This window comes from Elgaria multicarinata, chromosome 10, assembly GCF_023053635.1.
Source record: "Elgaria multicarinata webbii isolate HBS135686 ecotype San Diego chromosome 10, rElgMul1.1.pri, whole genome shotgun sequence".
Classification (NCBI taxonomy): Eukaryota; Metazoa; Chordata; class Lepidosauria; order Squamata; family Anguidae; genus Elgaria; species Elgaria multicarinata.
In genome coordinates, this window is record NC_086180.1 from 55,954,840 (window position 1) to 55,971,213 (window position 16,374).

A 16,374-nucleotide genomic window follows, 5' to 3' on the forward strand; every position below is an offset into this window, starting at 1 on the left:
AAAAAAAAGGAAGGCAGTAGTATGAATAATGTAATGTTTACAGAATGCCCAAAGCACACTACTACACAATATACATACAGTGATAGATAGTGATCACTAACTTTATTTATTCACAACTGCATGGTCATCAATGGCAAACTGCTAGTTGCCTAACAAAACCATGCATGAAATTTACTCATGAGACAATCATCTTTTTACAATAAACACATATACCACATTCACAGTTTGTAGATACAATACAGTGCTGGTAATGGCATCAGTGTAGTACTGTTTATACATATATTTATAATACAAAATTATGTTTATTATTTTCTTGTTGTTATCAGCATTATATTTCCATAGCACGGTTTTAATTAGAATTTTTGAAAACCGGTCTAGCCATCAGCATCTGTCCCATCTCACAAAGCCCTCCCTCAGCAGTCTGATCTTGGTTCCGTAAGAAGGCCCGGGCCGCAGCTGCTGCTGCACCTGCATCCTCCTGGTGAGGTGTGTGAAGGTGCCAACAGCTGGGTTTTATATCCACTTCACCTGTGAGGCACTGTTGCACAAATAGTTCCTGTTCTTCTGTGCATTCATCCAGTATTCATCCAGTTGGGGCCCACTGACACATCCGGTATGTGTCAGTGGGCCCCAACAGTTGTCAGTGCACTTCAGTACTGCTATAAAGCAGTAGTGTGCCTCCTGCCTTTTATATACCGCTTCCATTCCGCATTCATAGTGCAATATCCTGCTTGGTGTAGATTAGGCGTTTGTGTGTGCCTCATTCAGTAAGCATTTCCCACAGCCCCTGCCCATATGACAGCTGGTTTGGAGGTCATGATAAACCATGGTTTATTATTACAGGAATGAGCCACAGTTAGCCTTGGGCTCTTGTGCTGCCCTCTTCTCCTCCTCTCTAGTACAGCTGTGAGAAGGCGATTAGAAGCTTTCCCTTCCATTTTGGATTACCACAGCTTGTCATTTACTCTGAACTTGAACCCTATGGTTAATCTTGACTATAGTTAGTTTGAAACCATACCAACTCATGAAGCTGGCTTCTTTCCAAGAAACCTCCTCAAATTTAACCACAATTTAGTGTTTGGACATAATGCTAAATTGTGGTTAGCACCAAAAAAAAAAAGAAGAAGAAGAAGGAAAACAAAAGCTTTCAATCTCCTCATCAAAGCCACACAAACAGAAGAGGTGCAGAAGGGGTATTGTGATTGTATTGTGATGTCCAAATTGAACGTCAATGATGTTGACTTTTCTTCTTATAGCCTCATCAACCTTTTCTAAAGCATTATTTTCCTGTTGAAAGTTAAAAGTGCCATATCAGTCTGTTAAACACACACAACATTACACTATGCTCTGTATCTAAGATCCCACTCCAGGTTATGGAATGATCTCCCCAACAAGGGCCGCCTGCTGCCAGTGGTATGTTTTTGTGGTTTAAAGAAATTGTATAACGTTTTTAATAAACTGCCTAAAGAGCTTTGGCTAAATGTTTACCTGACAAACTACAACATTCATCTAGATGTGGCTTCAAAAGTGATGTTTTAATGTACACTTGCAAGAAACTGAACCAAGACAAAACCGTCATCTCACCACCTTCCTTTTTCCAACCAGGATGCCTGTGGAAAGATGCTGGAGAGCATTTTAGAAGACATCAAGACAAATGCTCCTTCCAAGGACAGGCAAAGCACTGCGTCCCAAACCACCGTTCCCCAGTTCAGCTCTGCACTCGTCATCGATGGGCCAACCTTAGCATTTGCCTTGCATCCGAGTCTACAGAGTAAGTTCCTGCAGCTCACCAAAAGTGTCCGGGCTGTCATCTGCTGCAGAGCGACGCCACTGCAGAAGGGCCAGCTGGTGAAGCTGGTACGGAAGGAGCTGAAAGTGATGACACTCGCCATAGGTGAGTTGCTTTTCTCTTTGAACAGGGTGGCACATATGCTATATTCAATAAGTAAAGGGGAGCAATGTCTCAGGATGCTGTATATAAATTCATTGTTTGAGGTGCTTCGGTCTCTTCCTTTGAGTTACATCTTTCTGTTCAACAGCTGGTCTGATCCAGCAAAGCTCCTCTTATGTTCTTTTATTCTTATGGTCTCCCTTTTTCTTGTTCATCTTGGATGCTTACCTGCCTTGCACCCTCATATATGCTATATTCCCTTTGCATTTCCTTTGAAGTATGTTCTTTCTTTTTTTTTCCTTCCAAAAAGTATTGACATAAATCAGGATGCTACAGCAGGTTAAAGGTGTAATACCTGGGTTCCCAACCAGGACTTGGTTGATGCAAATCCTTGCTGCTCCATAGAGTAAGTGACAGAAAGAGAGAGTATACTCTAGGATGCTAGTACTTTGACTTGCAAATCAGGCACTCCTATCTGCCAGGCATTGCTACTCAAGAGTGGAGTTTCCCTGTTCCACTTAAGTGGGCAGGGGACCTTCCTTTACTTCAAGATGATTCCAGAATTCTTATCAGAATAACAATGGCCACATTCTCATGGCATGTTAAACCATGGATTAGTGCGCTCAACATGCACAAGCCACAGCAAGCAATGGACTCATTCAATTCCCCCTCCTCTGCTCCTCTCCTACACATGAAAGGAAGACTTCAGACACTTCTGCTCTTAGTTAACCACAGTTTGCCATATTCTATGGACATTGGCTTTGAAATTATGGGCCTGTTTGAAATTAACCATAGTTAGTGTTGACCACAGTTTGTGGCTCCTGAAGACGTGGCGAAGAAAATTAGCCCAAAGTAAAACCTTCTGAACTCTTCCTCCTGGTCCAACGCTCACTGTAGCTTGTTCCTGTCAGGAGGAGCTGTGGCTTATTGTGACTTCCAAACATGGCCAATCTTAGGTGACTTCACAGGCAATGTGGAATCACCGCAATAGGAATTGTGAATTCGTCACGCTTTCTCTGCCCAAGTTCCTCTCTAGTTTAAATGCAAAGAACGAGGGTGGGTTTGCATGCATATCCAGGCCACAGTTACACAGGACTGGGAGAAGGGTGAAAAGCAGAAGCTTACCTCATTTGCATTCCCACATAATGCAGCTATTAAAGCATGTCTTAGGTAGATGATGACCTTTTAGTACAATATGCTTGAAGAGAGTTCTGTGTTGAGTGAAATGATTGACATTATGATCCTGCGCACGCTTACTCAGAGGTAAGTATTACTAAGTTCAATTGGACTCTCTCTGAAGGGAACAACAACAACACATTCTTCTTTTGACATATGAAACAAAAGTAGTGAGGAGGGATTTTGAGCAGAGAAGTGTGGGGAGGAAGAGGGCCGAGAGCTTAACCCTTTCCCACTCCCACTTTCCTGACCCTCCCCTGTGCAGCTTTTTGGCCTGTGTACTGCAGAACAGCAGTCTTTCGGTGCTTTAAAACAGAGATGTGCAAATTAACAACACTTGAGTCATCAGGTGATCTCCACCTTGAAGTGTATTCCGACTTGTATCCAGATCAAACTGTAAGATTTTTTTTCTTTTTTCATCAAAATATGTGCATATTTTTGTGCACATTTCCCCAAGTGTAAGCATCCATTGTGTGCCTTTTTAAAAAATGTACACATTTTCTCACATTGATTCAAATATATGCATTTTTTCATGGACACTTTAACAAATGTACACATTTTTGGATGTGTTTTGTTGTTGTTGTGCATATCAAATCAAGAGTTTGGAAATCTACAAGCTCTGACCATAGATTGCATTTAGCTCTGCGTTCAGGTCAGGGAGCAAATTGAGTGAATCTAGTAAAAAAAAAAACCTGAATACTCTCTCCTCTTCTCAGCATTCTCTGTTCAACCCTGCCCCCACCCCCAAGTCCATGTACAAAGTCTGTACAAAGCAATAGTCCCCCAGGCCAATTCCATGGCAAGACTGTTCTTTTCCCTCTCTTGGAAGGTGACGGTGCCAACGACGTTAGTATGATTCAAGTTGCTGATGTTGGAATTGGAATCGCTGGCCAAGAAGGCATGCAGGTAGGATGGCTTGATGGATCCATACATGAAAGCAGCGTTGCCCGTAGATCTACTGGCAGGCCTGCTTGTCACATAATATGTTGTCAGTGGGATCGAAGGCTGAATACTGAATACTTTGGAATTCGTATATCCTATCCTGTATCAATATTGGAAAGACAAATACCATGATATTTTAAAACTGTAGTGGAGGAAAGAACAGGATATAATGGTCCTTAGAACCATCTCTTCACAGGTTCTAGAGCTATTTTCCTCATCTGTGAGGCATTGAAATGTATCTTGGCAATAAATCAGAAGGACAGCAATAGATGGATTAGTGTTCTGTAAATAAATAATAGGGAACTAATAAATGATATAATTAACAAATAGGGGGAATGAAAGAAACAAGGAGAAACTCCGGCAGAGCTGGGATGGACAACTGGTTTGAGAAGAAGGCTGAGGGGTAGAAGTAGATTAAAAAGAAGAAGGGTTAAAAAATGAAGCACTGAGGTAGAACTTTATTTTGGACTGGCAACATGAGACAAGATCAAGATGTACAAATTTATGCAGGATAGATAGGAAAAGAGTAGATATGGAGAAGTTTCTCTCTCTCATAATACTAGAACTTGGGGTCGTCCTACAAAGCTTGATGGTTGGAGATTCAGGATAGATAAAAAGTGTCCTTCATACATGGCATAGTTTATGGGAATTACTACCACAAGATGTAGTGATGACCACCAAGGTGGATAGCTTGAAAAAGACTGCTTTATATTACCTCCCATATTGGTCAGTATGCCTCTTTATACCAGTTGCTGGGAACATGAGCAGGAGGGAGCTTTCCATAAGCACCTGGTTGCCACTGTGTGAAGAGAATGCTGCACTAGATTTCCCCATGGTTTGATCCAACATGGCTCTTGTGTTTTTATGTTCTCATGTGCAGTTGTCATCAGTGGGTCAGTGGATGAGGGGGGAGAAGAAGCAAGTGGTAGGCAATCCATTAGTCAATGCAAGTCCATGAAAGACTTCATTCTCTAGCTATCTTCTTGGTTGCTGTATTTTACTTCCTTTGTGTTTGCTTTCAGGCTGTGTTGGCAAGCGATTTTGCCATTTCTCAGTTCAAACACCTCAGCAAGCTGCTGTTTGTCCATGGCCACTGGTGCTACACCCGACTGGCTAATATGATCCTTTACTTTTTCTACAAGAATTTGGTATGTAGCTACCCATGGATGCCATAATGCTTTTGACCGTGTGGGAGAACAGTTTCTTCATGCTTAGAAATATGGCTAGGATGCTAGTAGTTTCTGTGTTCAGACTCTGGTAGCAAATATTGAGTCTGCCCATCTGCCTTGGGTTAAGGATCAGTGCTTCCGAGGCATTTACAGTCTATTAAGTATGGACTGGGCCAAAAAGCTATCTCTCAGCATTAATGAGACATTGCGACAGGTTGGCTCTGTATTGAAACTTGCAAATTATCAAAGGGATCTTTTCATGTAGTACCTGAAACAGACTGGACTTGCCAGCTGTGGTGATGCCCTTGAACTGTTGGGCTTTCTTCTCTGCGCAGTAAGCACTTCAGCATGTTACAAGCCTGGGATGGAGATGACCACTCCCCATTTAGTAATTCCTCAAAAACATGTCTGTTCATAGCTCTAATCACAGGGAGAGCTGATTGTCTGTAACCTCTGGCAATGGAAATGAGGTGAGCATTACTGCATTCTGGTAGCCCTGGGACTCCAGCATGGTGCCAGTCTTGGTGCCGTCCAGGCTCCCTGCACCTCCTGACTTTCCTTTTATTTCTCAAGATTATTTAATTATTATATTATAATGGGGATGCTGGCATGCTGCAAAGCCAAGTGCTGTGTGCTGCTCTGCCTTTGAGGTTCAATAGAGGGTAAGGGAAGTAGGGTAGCTCGGAGCCCACCTCGACCTTGTATTTAGGTTCTGGGGCAAGTTACTTTTCTTTTCGTCTCACCATATTCTTTCTGGGAAATGTGTGTTTTGTGACCAGCCATGTCCGTTATGGCAGCCATTTTATGAATGAACAAGCCCCTGTGGCAGCCATTTTGTGAGGGCACCCATGACATGTCTCACGTACCCACTGTCCCAAAAACATTGAAGACCCATGAATTTGAAATTCCAGGAAAGCAGGGCCAGTGTAAGACTCCTCTTACAAGTGCCTGGAGGCTACAGTGGTTTAAGCTATCATGTTTTTAATTGACTGCGCTACAAGGTTAACTTTTGTCTCTCTGCTGTTATTCAGCTGGGCTTCCATGACTTTTCCAAACAATCTTAGGAGTTTGATGCTGAGAAATATTCAAAATCGTTACTATTCAGACTATTTCCAGAGCTTTGGGGGTGTGGGCTTGACAGGTTTGAAGCACTAGCATGCTACACTCCTGTAGGCTACTGTAAGGATCATTTGACTTCCTATTCAAACACACACCACCACCACCAAGATGACTGGCTTCCATTTATGAATTCTAACCTGTAATTCCTGTGTGTCCTCATAACAGGCATACGTAGGCCTCCTGTTCTGGTTCCAGTTCTTCTGTGGATTTTCAGGAACCCCCATGAGTGATTACTGGAGTTTGATTTTCTTCAACCTTCTGTACACTTCAGTACCACCAATCATTTATGGGGTGTTAGACAAGGATGTCTCGGCACAAACACTTTTAAGGAGGCCAGAACTTTACAAAGCTGGACAAAGAAATGAGGTATTTCTTAGCTTGGCAAAAGTGCTTGAAAGTTGAAATGTCTCCTATGCTCTTGGTGACACAGTCCTTGCCAGTTGAACCTGAATTCTAACATGCATTCCTTGTTATTAAATAATCTGATGGGGATAGATAGATAGATAGATAGATAGATAGATAGATAGATAGATAGACAGACAGACAGACAGACAGACAGACAGACAGACAGACGAAAGGCATCATTCTTCTGCACAAATGTCAGTGTCGTTAGAAGGGCAGCATAGATTACAAAGGAAGTGAGGCAGTTGGCTACTAGGAGGAGGGCTTTCTCCGCTGTGGCACCCCGGTTGTGGAATGAGCTCCCCAGAGAGGTCCGCCTGGCGCCTACACTGTACTCCTTTTGACGCCAGCTGAAGACCTTTTTATTCTTTCAGTATTTTAACACTTAATTTTAACTTAAATTTAAATTTTACTGTTTTAACTCTGTATTTTAATTTTATATCAATTTTGCTGCGTGGTTTTTATCCTGGTTGTGCTTTTTATAATGTTTTTTGTATTTGTGCTTTTAACCTGTTGGTTGTTTTATTGTGGTTTTAATTTTTGTGAACCACCTAGAGAGCTTCGGCTATTGGGCAGGATAACAATGTAATAAATAAATAAATAAATTATATTTGAGACAGTCATTTGATGGATCGTTTGATGTTCTCACCGGCCATCTCACTGACTGTTATTGCTTTTCTGTACCATTTTGAGGGAATCCTCAGCAAAAATGTGTCCCTCTCATTCTGTACTGTGTGCTAGAGAGAAATGCTGTAGAGGTCAGCCTGAAATTCTCTATCTAGGAGGGCCTCTGGGCTAGGAAAATAAGAATACCAGAGAGAGAAAACTGAAGTGAAACAATTTGTCCAAAGTGGCTCAGGAGACCAGTTTTAGAAGTGTGAATGGGTCTGTTTGTGCAACATAGATCACAAAATCTCTCTGCACTCCCAGCATAGGGTCCCTATGTAGATCTCACAAGAGGTTCTAGATGCATCTACTTAAAACTTTTGATCATGAGCATCATGGTGAGACTGGTTCCTTCAAAATGAAGATGTCTCTTTCTGATTCTGGTTTTGCAGCTTAAAAGTTGCATTTAAACACTAACAAATCTTGGTACAATAAGTCGGTTTGCATTCTCTCATTTCAATATCCCATAATGCAGCTTGGCATGGAGCAGATTGGCTCACTCAGATTCTCACTGAAGACTGAGATCTGAGGCTCCTTCACAAGGCGCTTATGTAGCACAATCAAGATTGGTTACTCTCTGAAGTTTGTGGGTCCTCCAGTGCCTCTCCTGCCATTTTTTAGATTTATTCCTAATGGTTTAACTCACCAAAAATGCAGAAACAAATATTCACTACCATCAAAGGGCTGGTGTATTTGGGGGATAGCGCAATATTGTTACAATGTCACAGCAGCATCTGCTGGCTGTATAATTGGAACATATGGAACTCCCCACAAAGGAAACAGCCCCAAACAGGTGGAGGAACGGGGAAGTAAAAAATAGCCAAAGGCAAGGGTGGAACCAAGTAATCTTCAACAATAATATTAGTAAAAGTTTTATTAAAGTGCCAGGTGCCTACACGTTTTGAACGCGGTTGCGTTCTTCCTCAGGGCTTTATAACGTTTGTGAAGTTGTCTGCAGAAGCTGCTAGAAGCTGCAGACAAGTTCACGAACGTTATAAAGCCCTGAGGAAGAATGGAACCACGTTCGAAACACGTAGGCACCTGGCACTTTAATAAAACTTTTACTAATATTATTGTTGAAGATTATTTGGTTCCACCCTTGCCTTTGGCTATTTTTTACTCCCCCACGTGGTTTTCCTTGCTTTCGCACTTGGAGGAATGGGGAAGACATATGTATTGTGCCCATTGTAATCCCAGAAAGACTACTTAGGAAGCACATGTGGTTCATTACTTTAATGTAGAGAAGACCTGAGACTTGGACGGGGATGCTCTCCATGGCTGCCAAGTACCCCTCTTGACAGCTCACTAGGGGGAGATTCAGGTATCTGAGCAGGCAGATAATTCAAACTTACTAGAATCTGTAATGGCCAAAGCTAAGATGTATTTCTCCTGTGTTTCCTTTTCAGCCGTACATGAGATCTGCCTTTGCAGGGAACTTAGCAGATGCTCTTTATCAAAGCTTGGTTTGCTTTCTTATCCCTTACTTTGTAAGTATTAAGAGCTTCCCCCCCTCTTGCCACTGTCTCTGTTCTTTTACCTTGATTTAAAAACAAGGTGAAGCCATTTCCCCCTCTTGATTTGTATGTTTAAGCTTCCTCCAAATTCACAAGAAGAATCATTAACATTTTGTATATGAAAAACCAACCAGTAGCCTAACAGGCCTATGTGTTATTTCCACATCCTCCTTTATGGTCTTTATTGGGAAGATAGGCATGGAATACATCAATAATAGTTTCAATGATTGTTCCTTTGCAGACCTTCCTTCACTCTGACATTCACATATACTCCTTTGGGAGTGTAATGAACACTTCCATGTTCTTTGTAATACTACTACACCTCATCATTGAAAGTAAAACTTTGGTGAGTAATTTATTTATTGTTCTACAGCTGAATTCACAAATTATTCTTAAACAGGGCTGAGTCACCATTTATCACCTCACAGGCCATGTGCCTACAGAACTTTGAGCCAGGATTTCCCAGCATCGCAAGCTGTGTGCTGTTCCCTCCTGCTTGGCTCCTCTCCCTGGCACAAGCAGCTAAAGAAGAGGTGCAGGACCAAAGGCCTGGGTTCCCAATCCAGCCTGCCTGGGATCTCAATCCCCCCCCTCACCGGGTTACCCAGATGGCCACGCCCCTTCCCCCCAAACACTGGTTGTTCAGGTGTTTCTCAGCTTCTATAATGCCTCTATTTGAAATGCCTCTCCTAAGACTTGGTCACTGGCAGGAAGAGTTTTAAGCTAAAATATACTGGTATTTTGGCCCCCTGCCTGTTTTGTCCCACCCAGAACTGGTATGTGGGCCCCGAGAGCTGCTCCAAAATGAAATTTGGGCTAAAAAAGTTTCCTCACCCTGAGCTGAAAAAACAAATTATTCCTAATTTGCCAAATCGAGAATGGTTTATGATGGCATGAAACTGGAAGAATCTGGTGAAAGGGACCAATCTTTAACAAAATATGTTCCTGTATTTACTGTATATACATAAATAATAGCTCACAAAGCTGTCTCTCCCCCCCACACACACACTCACCCTGCTTCTTTACGCTGGAAGAGGCACAATGCATCAGAAGCAAACCAAACTCCTCCAGGGACACCAAGCCCAGCCAGACTTCCTGAAATGGGTCAGATCTGTAGTGTCGAAGGATGTTGAGGGAATATTATCTGGGTTGAACAAAGGTGCAAGTCACTCCTAGTCAGTCTCTGCTTAAAGGAGAAAGGGCATTAACACAAGAGCCACTCTCATGGCAGCTCCAGGTAGAAGCACTGCAAAAGGAGCCATTGTGCATTATCTCATGGCTCCCCCAGGTAGAGCTACCCATAGATGTGGCTATGCCTCCTCCCATTTTGAGTATAACCTAGAAGGGAAACAGGCCCATACATCCCGTACAGATGGTGCTCCCCAAAATGATGGTGCTCTTCTACCATTTTGGGACAGATTTGCTCTTGGAGGGGGCAAAGGGAGGATGAGGGGCAGCATTCACTGCTTATCCCTGGCTGGATCAGAGGCTCTTGAGGCCTCCTCTCCATAGGAGAATGGGAGAATTATCAGAAGAAGAAGTGAATCAAGGGCCCAGTAGGACAGCTCACTCGCTTTACCAGGAGGCCCATGAGATGCTCAGAACCGCTGATGTCTCAAAGCAAAACACCTAACATGAATAGTCCACACAGTGGGAGGCTCGCTCAGCAGAACAGCCATCAGGGAATTGAATCAGGCTCTGCTTGGGCATACATTCCATTAGCCACCAGATGCTGCAGGACTACATTGATGGACCTGTTTGAAACACCAGAAACACCCATTTCCAACCATTCATGAGATGGACAAAGACTGCAGGTGCAATTGGATCAAACAGACCAGTGGAGCATTAGCCAGGGAAAGACACATGTTGAGTTCTGCCACACTGCTTCATGCAAAATGAAAGAGAAGAGCCATGAGTTCCACTTGAAGATGCCCCACAATGGACTGGAGATGAGAAAAAGCACTTTGTTTTTACCTGTCCAAGACGTCAGGCTCTCATAGGTCGGAAGTGTTGTCTCTCTTCAAGAACAAAGGATTCTGCTGTGAGGGACTTCCAGTTTCCCAGCCTCTTTCTGATTGCCACAATTCTCTAAAATGGTTGACTGCAGTAGCCTGGTGCACACACTAGGAAAAGTTCATTTTGGGGGAGTGGGCAATTGTTAGACCACCTACCTTCCACAGTGTAGAGCATCCTCCCCCAACCTGATGCCCTTGGAATGTATTGGACTGCAGCCACCATCTTTCCAAGCCAGCATGGAATTGTCCTCTGACACCTGGGAATGATGGGAGTTGTATTCTAACACATCTAAAAGGTTCCAGGTAGGGGAAGGCTGATGGAGGCATTCCTAGTTCCATAAACATCATGGAGCAGAAATTCAAATGTGTACAACCTACCCTGCTATTCTAAACGCTCCGTCCTTATGAATGGCTCCCTTTTCACTGTTAAGCTCCATCAAACATCACTTTGATTCATTAAGTGTGACATCCCTCATTGTGTTTCTCTCGCTATTCTCAGTTGTTCCTCACTTGATGGATTGAGATGACTGGAGACACCGGATAGCTCCATGTCTTGCACCTTTATTATATTGCACCTTTCCTGAGTCAGGAGAGATTTTCCCTTCCAGCCTTTGTTCACAGGATGAAGCCCAGGCACCCATAGCTACTTGAAGAAGCAAAGGGGTAGTAACACTGGGCTTCCCCATGGGAGGAGTTTAGAGACAACTGATTCCCCAGATAGGTGTGAACAGTGAGTTTTTAAACAATTGCTAAGTAGCACTTCTCCCCTTGGGAACGTTGAGAAGCGTGGGGACAATACTTGTTTGGCACGAAGTGTGTGTGTGTCTGTCTGTGTGTGTTTCTGACTGTTTATGCCCATAGCTCTGCCTTTCAGTTCTTCAGAATGGAAGCAAATTTGATCTCAAGAGTTTGTTCTTCTGTGGTTGTTTGAATTTATTTCAGAACTGGATACACCGGTCTGTTATAGCTGGTAGTGGCGTACTCTTCTTCGGCATTAATGGGACTCTTGGAGCTGCCTGTGTCCTCTGCAATCCACCAGCCAATCCATACTGGGTTTTGCAGAAACATCTGTCTAATCCAGTGTTTTATCTGATCTGCATCATCACAACTGTCGTGGCTCTTCTCCCAAGGTATTTCATTGCTTCAGAACCAAACATGTTGGGGGAGATTTCCTTCTTCATATTAAGTCTAGCTCTTACTGAGGTTGTTAAACTTTGACTGGCCTATATCACTTCAGGCTGCAGGTGGGGAATCGTATGATTGGGGGCTCTTACACACCAGGATCAATTCCTCCACGTAGAAAGCTACGTGTCGGGAAGAAGCTGCCTGGCCTAGCCTAGCCTATGGAGAAAATGGACAGGGAGAAGGTTTTCTCCCGCTTCCATGATACTAGAACTGGAGCAATCCTATGAAGCTGAATGGTGAAAGAGTCATGACTGATAGAGTAGAATCCAAGGCCAGATTTACCCCTTGTGTCAGATCATTGTGAATGTAGAATAAAAAGCAGGAAATAACACTGCGAAAGCGGTATATGGAATGTGTCCTGTGCCCCAACAGTTATCAGTGCACTTCAATACCTCTATAAAGCAGTAGTGTAGGTTTAGCCCTGCACTTGGATTATTCTGACACTAATGACGATGCACTAGTGGAAACCATTACTGGTGCAAGACCTCCCATTGCCACCATTATCCTCCTCTCTTCCCCCAGACTTGGGCAGCCATGGCATGGTTGTCCCTCAGTGCCTAGCTCTGAGGAGTCCTTCCTCAGAGCGAGGCGTTGGCAGGGAGGTGACCTTGGAGACTGCCTGTGCTGAAGTAGCACAGGAGATCTCCAAGGCCATCTTTCCCAGAAGACCTTGCTCTGTGAAAACACCCCTCAGAGCAAGTCATGTTCACAAGGAAGGATCTCTGGAGAACTATGCTAGGTGCTCTCCAGCCACAGCAGGAGAATAGCCAGCAGGACTCTCCAGAGTGCTACGCTCTGGATTCTGTTGGCGTACTGCTTGCCCCACTACTCAACAGTCTCCCTTCCTGAGCGAGCTGACTTCTTATGTTGGGAGGTGTCAATATACACACTGAGGTCACGTTGTAGGAAGTGGTTCAGGACTTCATGGTTACCAGGGGTCTGTCTTTGTCCCAATTAATATTTGGCCCCACTCATTCGGCAGGGCACCCTTTATATCTGGTCTTTTGCACAGGATGGGGTTAGGGTCTGGATCTGGGTATTGTCATGTTTCGGTCATTTCATTTATCACTGCCTAATGACTCGTGGAGTCTCTGAGTCTATGCAGGAGCAGGGAGGTGAGAAAGAAGGACTAAGGAGACTGATGGAACTGGATAGCTTTCTGATGGCTCTTTGGGATTTTCCTGTCACCTCAGCAGGTGATCCTGTCAAATCCCTGGTGAATCCCTAGAATGAAGAATTGGCCCAGCTGGTTAACATGATTGTTCTTACATGTCCTGTCCCACAGAGTGGAGCCAAATGAGCCTCCTAGTTTTCCCGGAAATTGTGGCCGATGAAATGAGTGAGACATTGCGTAGAATGGTGTTTGTGGACAACTCAGGTGTGAGGCCGACCACTTGTGTGTTGGACCCTTGCCCTTGCTAACTTAGGGAGAGTGGCTGAGTGGGAAAGGGTAATGGTGAATTCCTCTTAATGGCAAGGTATGTTTCCATCCTGCCTAAATGAGATAGTGGAAAGGCCTTTGCTTAAAAACAAATCCCTCATTCAGATTATAAAATTCCATTCTTGGACAAGGTGCTGCAGCATGTGGTGGCTTCTCAGCTCCAGGGATTCCTGGATGATCTAGATCTAGATCAGTCTGGCTTCAGGCCTAGCTATAGAACAGAGACTGCTTTGGTCACCTTGGTGGATGATCTGTGTCTGGAACTGGAGAGGAGGAGTGTGTTCCTGTTAGTTCTGCTGGATCTCTTGGCAGCTTTCAATACCATGAAGTATGGTATCCTTCTGGGACTGGGAGGCACCGTTGTACAGTGGCTCCAGGTCTTCTTGGAGGGGCAATTTCAGAAGGTGGTACTGGTGGGTCCTTGTTTGATGCTGGGCCACCAACGCATGCTGTCCCTCAGGGCTCTGAGGCCACCTTGTCAGAAGTGGTTTAGGACTTCATGACCTGCCTTGCTTAAGACTTCAAAATCCAAGGTCTATGTCAGGCGTTAGTGGCATTGTTAGAATTTTCTCTTGCTGGTTTTGTATTGCATTATATTTATATCCAGTTTTGCAGTGGTAAATTTTGAAGTGCAGGCTTTCATCATGACAGCCTCATAGCCAAGCCCCCAAGGAGAGCCCAAAGATGCAGGCAGCCCCTTGGTCCATGTCAGCAAAGCAATTCACCTCCACCAGGAGCAGGACATTTGTGAGGACAATGGGTCTTAATTGCCCATTCAAGTCCAAGGCACCCCAAAATACACTGCGTTACAGCAGGGAACAATATATGGCTGCTGGGGAAATTAATTTCCCCCTGGGTACTGTGAGAATTGCAGCCAAGCTCAGAGGGAACAGGGAATTTTGTGGCATGAGTGTGTGTGATGGACAACAACAGTGTTCCTGCTAACCCAAAAGTGCCATGGCTGCATCCCCACAAGCCCTGGTTCCACTATACCACTGCTGGTATCCCGCCCTTCCTCCAAGAAACTTGGAACAGTGCTTTATTCTTATGACAAGACTGTAAAGTAGAGGAGGGAGGGAGGGAGGGAGAGAGAGAGAGAGAGACTTGCTAAAGGCCACGCAAAGAACCGTATAGCTTGCTGGGATGTGACCATTGGCTTTCGTATGTCAAAGGCCAACGTGCTCTAGCCAGGATCTCAGTAGGTTGTTATCATCTTGAACTTTTTCAGTCTGAATGTGGTAAGAAAAATATATATAAATTCTTGACCATCCATAATCCCCAAACCATTATCTGGCACTCAGTTCTTCATTGGTATCAGCATGATAACGGTACTAGCATCGTCGGGATGAAAGAGTTTTGGGTTGTGCTCTAACTCCTGTTTCTCAGTGGTGGAGGGAGACGAAGATCTTCATGGCCTCTGGGTGGTGTGGTGAGAGCCTGTTCTGTTCTCATTCAGAATACTACTGTTTCACAAAAGGCCGCTTGCCCAAAACATATTTAATCCATGCCGACACAGCTTATTTGATTTTCCCTTTATATTGTAGGTTTATGTTCAGGGTGATCCAGTCCACCATATTTCCAAGTCCCCTGATGGAAGCCAGTCAACTTGAGGAAACAGCTCCTAAAGGAGGGAGGCGACTGCTGCACAGTCCAAAAACTGCCCCAATGTGAGGGGAAGAATTGATCACCAGGAGACTAATGCGAATTTTGCACCTACCAGTCAATTGAAGGCCACGTTTCAAAGTTCTGACACTGTGGAATCATTTCTTACTGCCATCAAAATTAAATCTAAGGATCTTCCTTTGCCAGCTGCTTGAATCTGGCCTTCAGCCAGTGTTTGGTTGTTAGCCGGGACTTACACATTATGTTTTGGTATTGCACGGACTCTGTTGACATCAAATCTGGGCCTCCAGACAAAGTTCATTGCATTGCATTCTATTTCCTCTTCATTTCCCCCCCATCTTTTCTTCTTCTTTTTCCTATTCCTTGTTCTTTATTTATTTGTTTATTTATTTCTCTTCCCCCCCCCCTTCTACTTTTGTTTTGTATATCTATATATAATTTCCTGTTAGGTATGTACATATTTTTTTATTAAATGTAGGCTACATGTAATTACTGTATTAAATTTAATGATGTAAGCGTACATATCTTCACACATAAAATACCACCCATTTGTTCCTTTTTTCTGTTACTTTTTCTTGCTTGTAAGGTCTGCTTGCTTGTGTTCGCGGTTTGTGTGTTTAACATGTGGGAGGGACATAGCAGAGGACTGTGGCTCCACGTTGGCCCAAACAGCAGGCAAGAGCATTTTATTTATTTATTTATTTATTTATTTGGGTTTCTGTTTTCATTGTTGTTGTTAGTTGTTGTTTTTAGTTTTGGCACTATGTAGTTTAGGGCCCAGAAGAGGGCAAGTCGGCCTCCCGTCCTGTTCTAGCTCTGCACCCCTGGGCTAAATGATGACGCCAAAGGGCTGGTTCACACTTAAACCACAGGCTAAAGATGTATGTAAGTAGGCCAAACCTTTCCCATGGCTCCATAGTTCCTGGATAAATATTTATTTATTTATTTATTTTATTACATTTTTATACCACCCAATAACCAAGCAGTTAGCAGCAAGTGCTGTGATCACGATGACACAGTGATATTGGACCAGGGTGGGGGTGGGGATGGTTATTCTTTAAATCACTCCTTGTTACATTAACTTAAACCTTAACTTTTGTTCAACCTTTGTGTTCAAGGACGTTCTTTCCAGTATGCCAGAAAAATGCACAGTCTAACACATATAAGTAAAGTTAAATCAATTGTGAAATTCTACTTGTGTGTAAAAGAAACCATAAACAAGCTGGAAGTG

General features: G+C 43.6%; 1 protein-coding gene across 1 annotated transcript in view; it reads left to right on the forward strand.

The window, feature by feature from the left end:
* LOC134404415 (phospholipid-transporting ATPase VD-like) overlaps positions 1–15,191 on the forward strand; it is a 41,541-nt gene extending 26,350 nt beyond the window's left edge. Inside the window, exons 15-22 of the mRNA XM_063135101.1 lie at positions 1,606–1,894; positions 3,897–3,973; positions 5,032–5,157; positions 6,463–6,663; positions 8,772–8,852; positions 9,121–9,225; positions 11,837–12,024; positions 15,065–15,191. Coding sequence (XP_062991171.1) covers positions 1,606–1,894; positions 3,897–3,973; positions 5,032–5,157; positions 6,463–6,663; positions 8,772–8,852; positions 9,121–9,225; positions 11,837–12,024; positions 15,065–15,191 — 1,194 coding nt within the window. The remainder of the gene's footprint in view (positions 1–1,605; positions 1,895–3,896; positions 3,974–5,031; positions 5,158–6,462; positions 6,664–8,771; positions 8,853–9,120; positions 9,226–11,836; positions 12,025–15,064) is intronic.
* Positions 15,192–16,374: the final 1,183 nt, after the last annotated feature.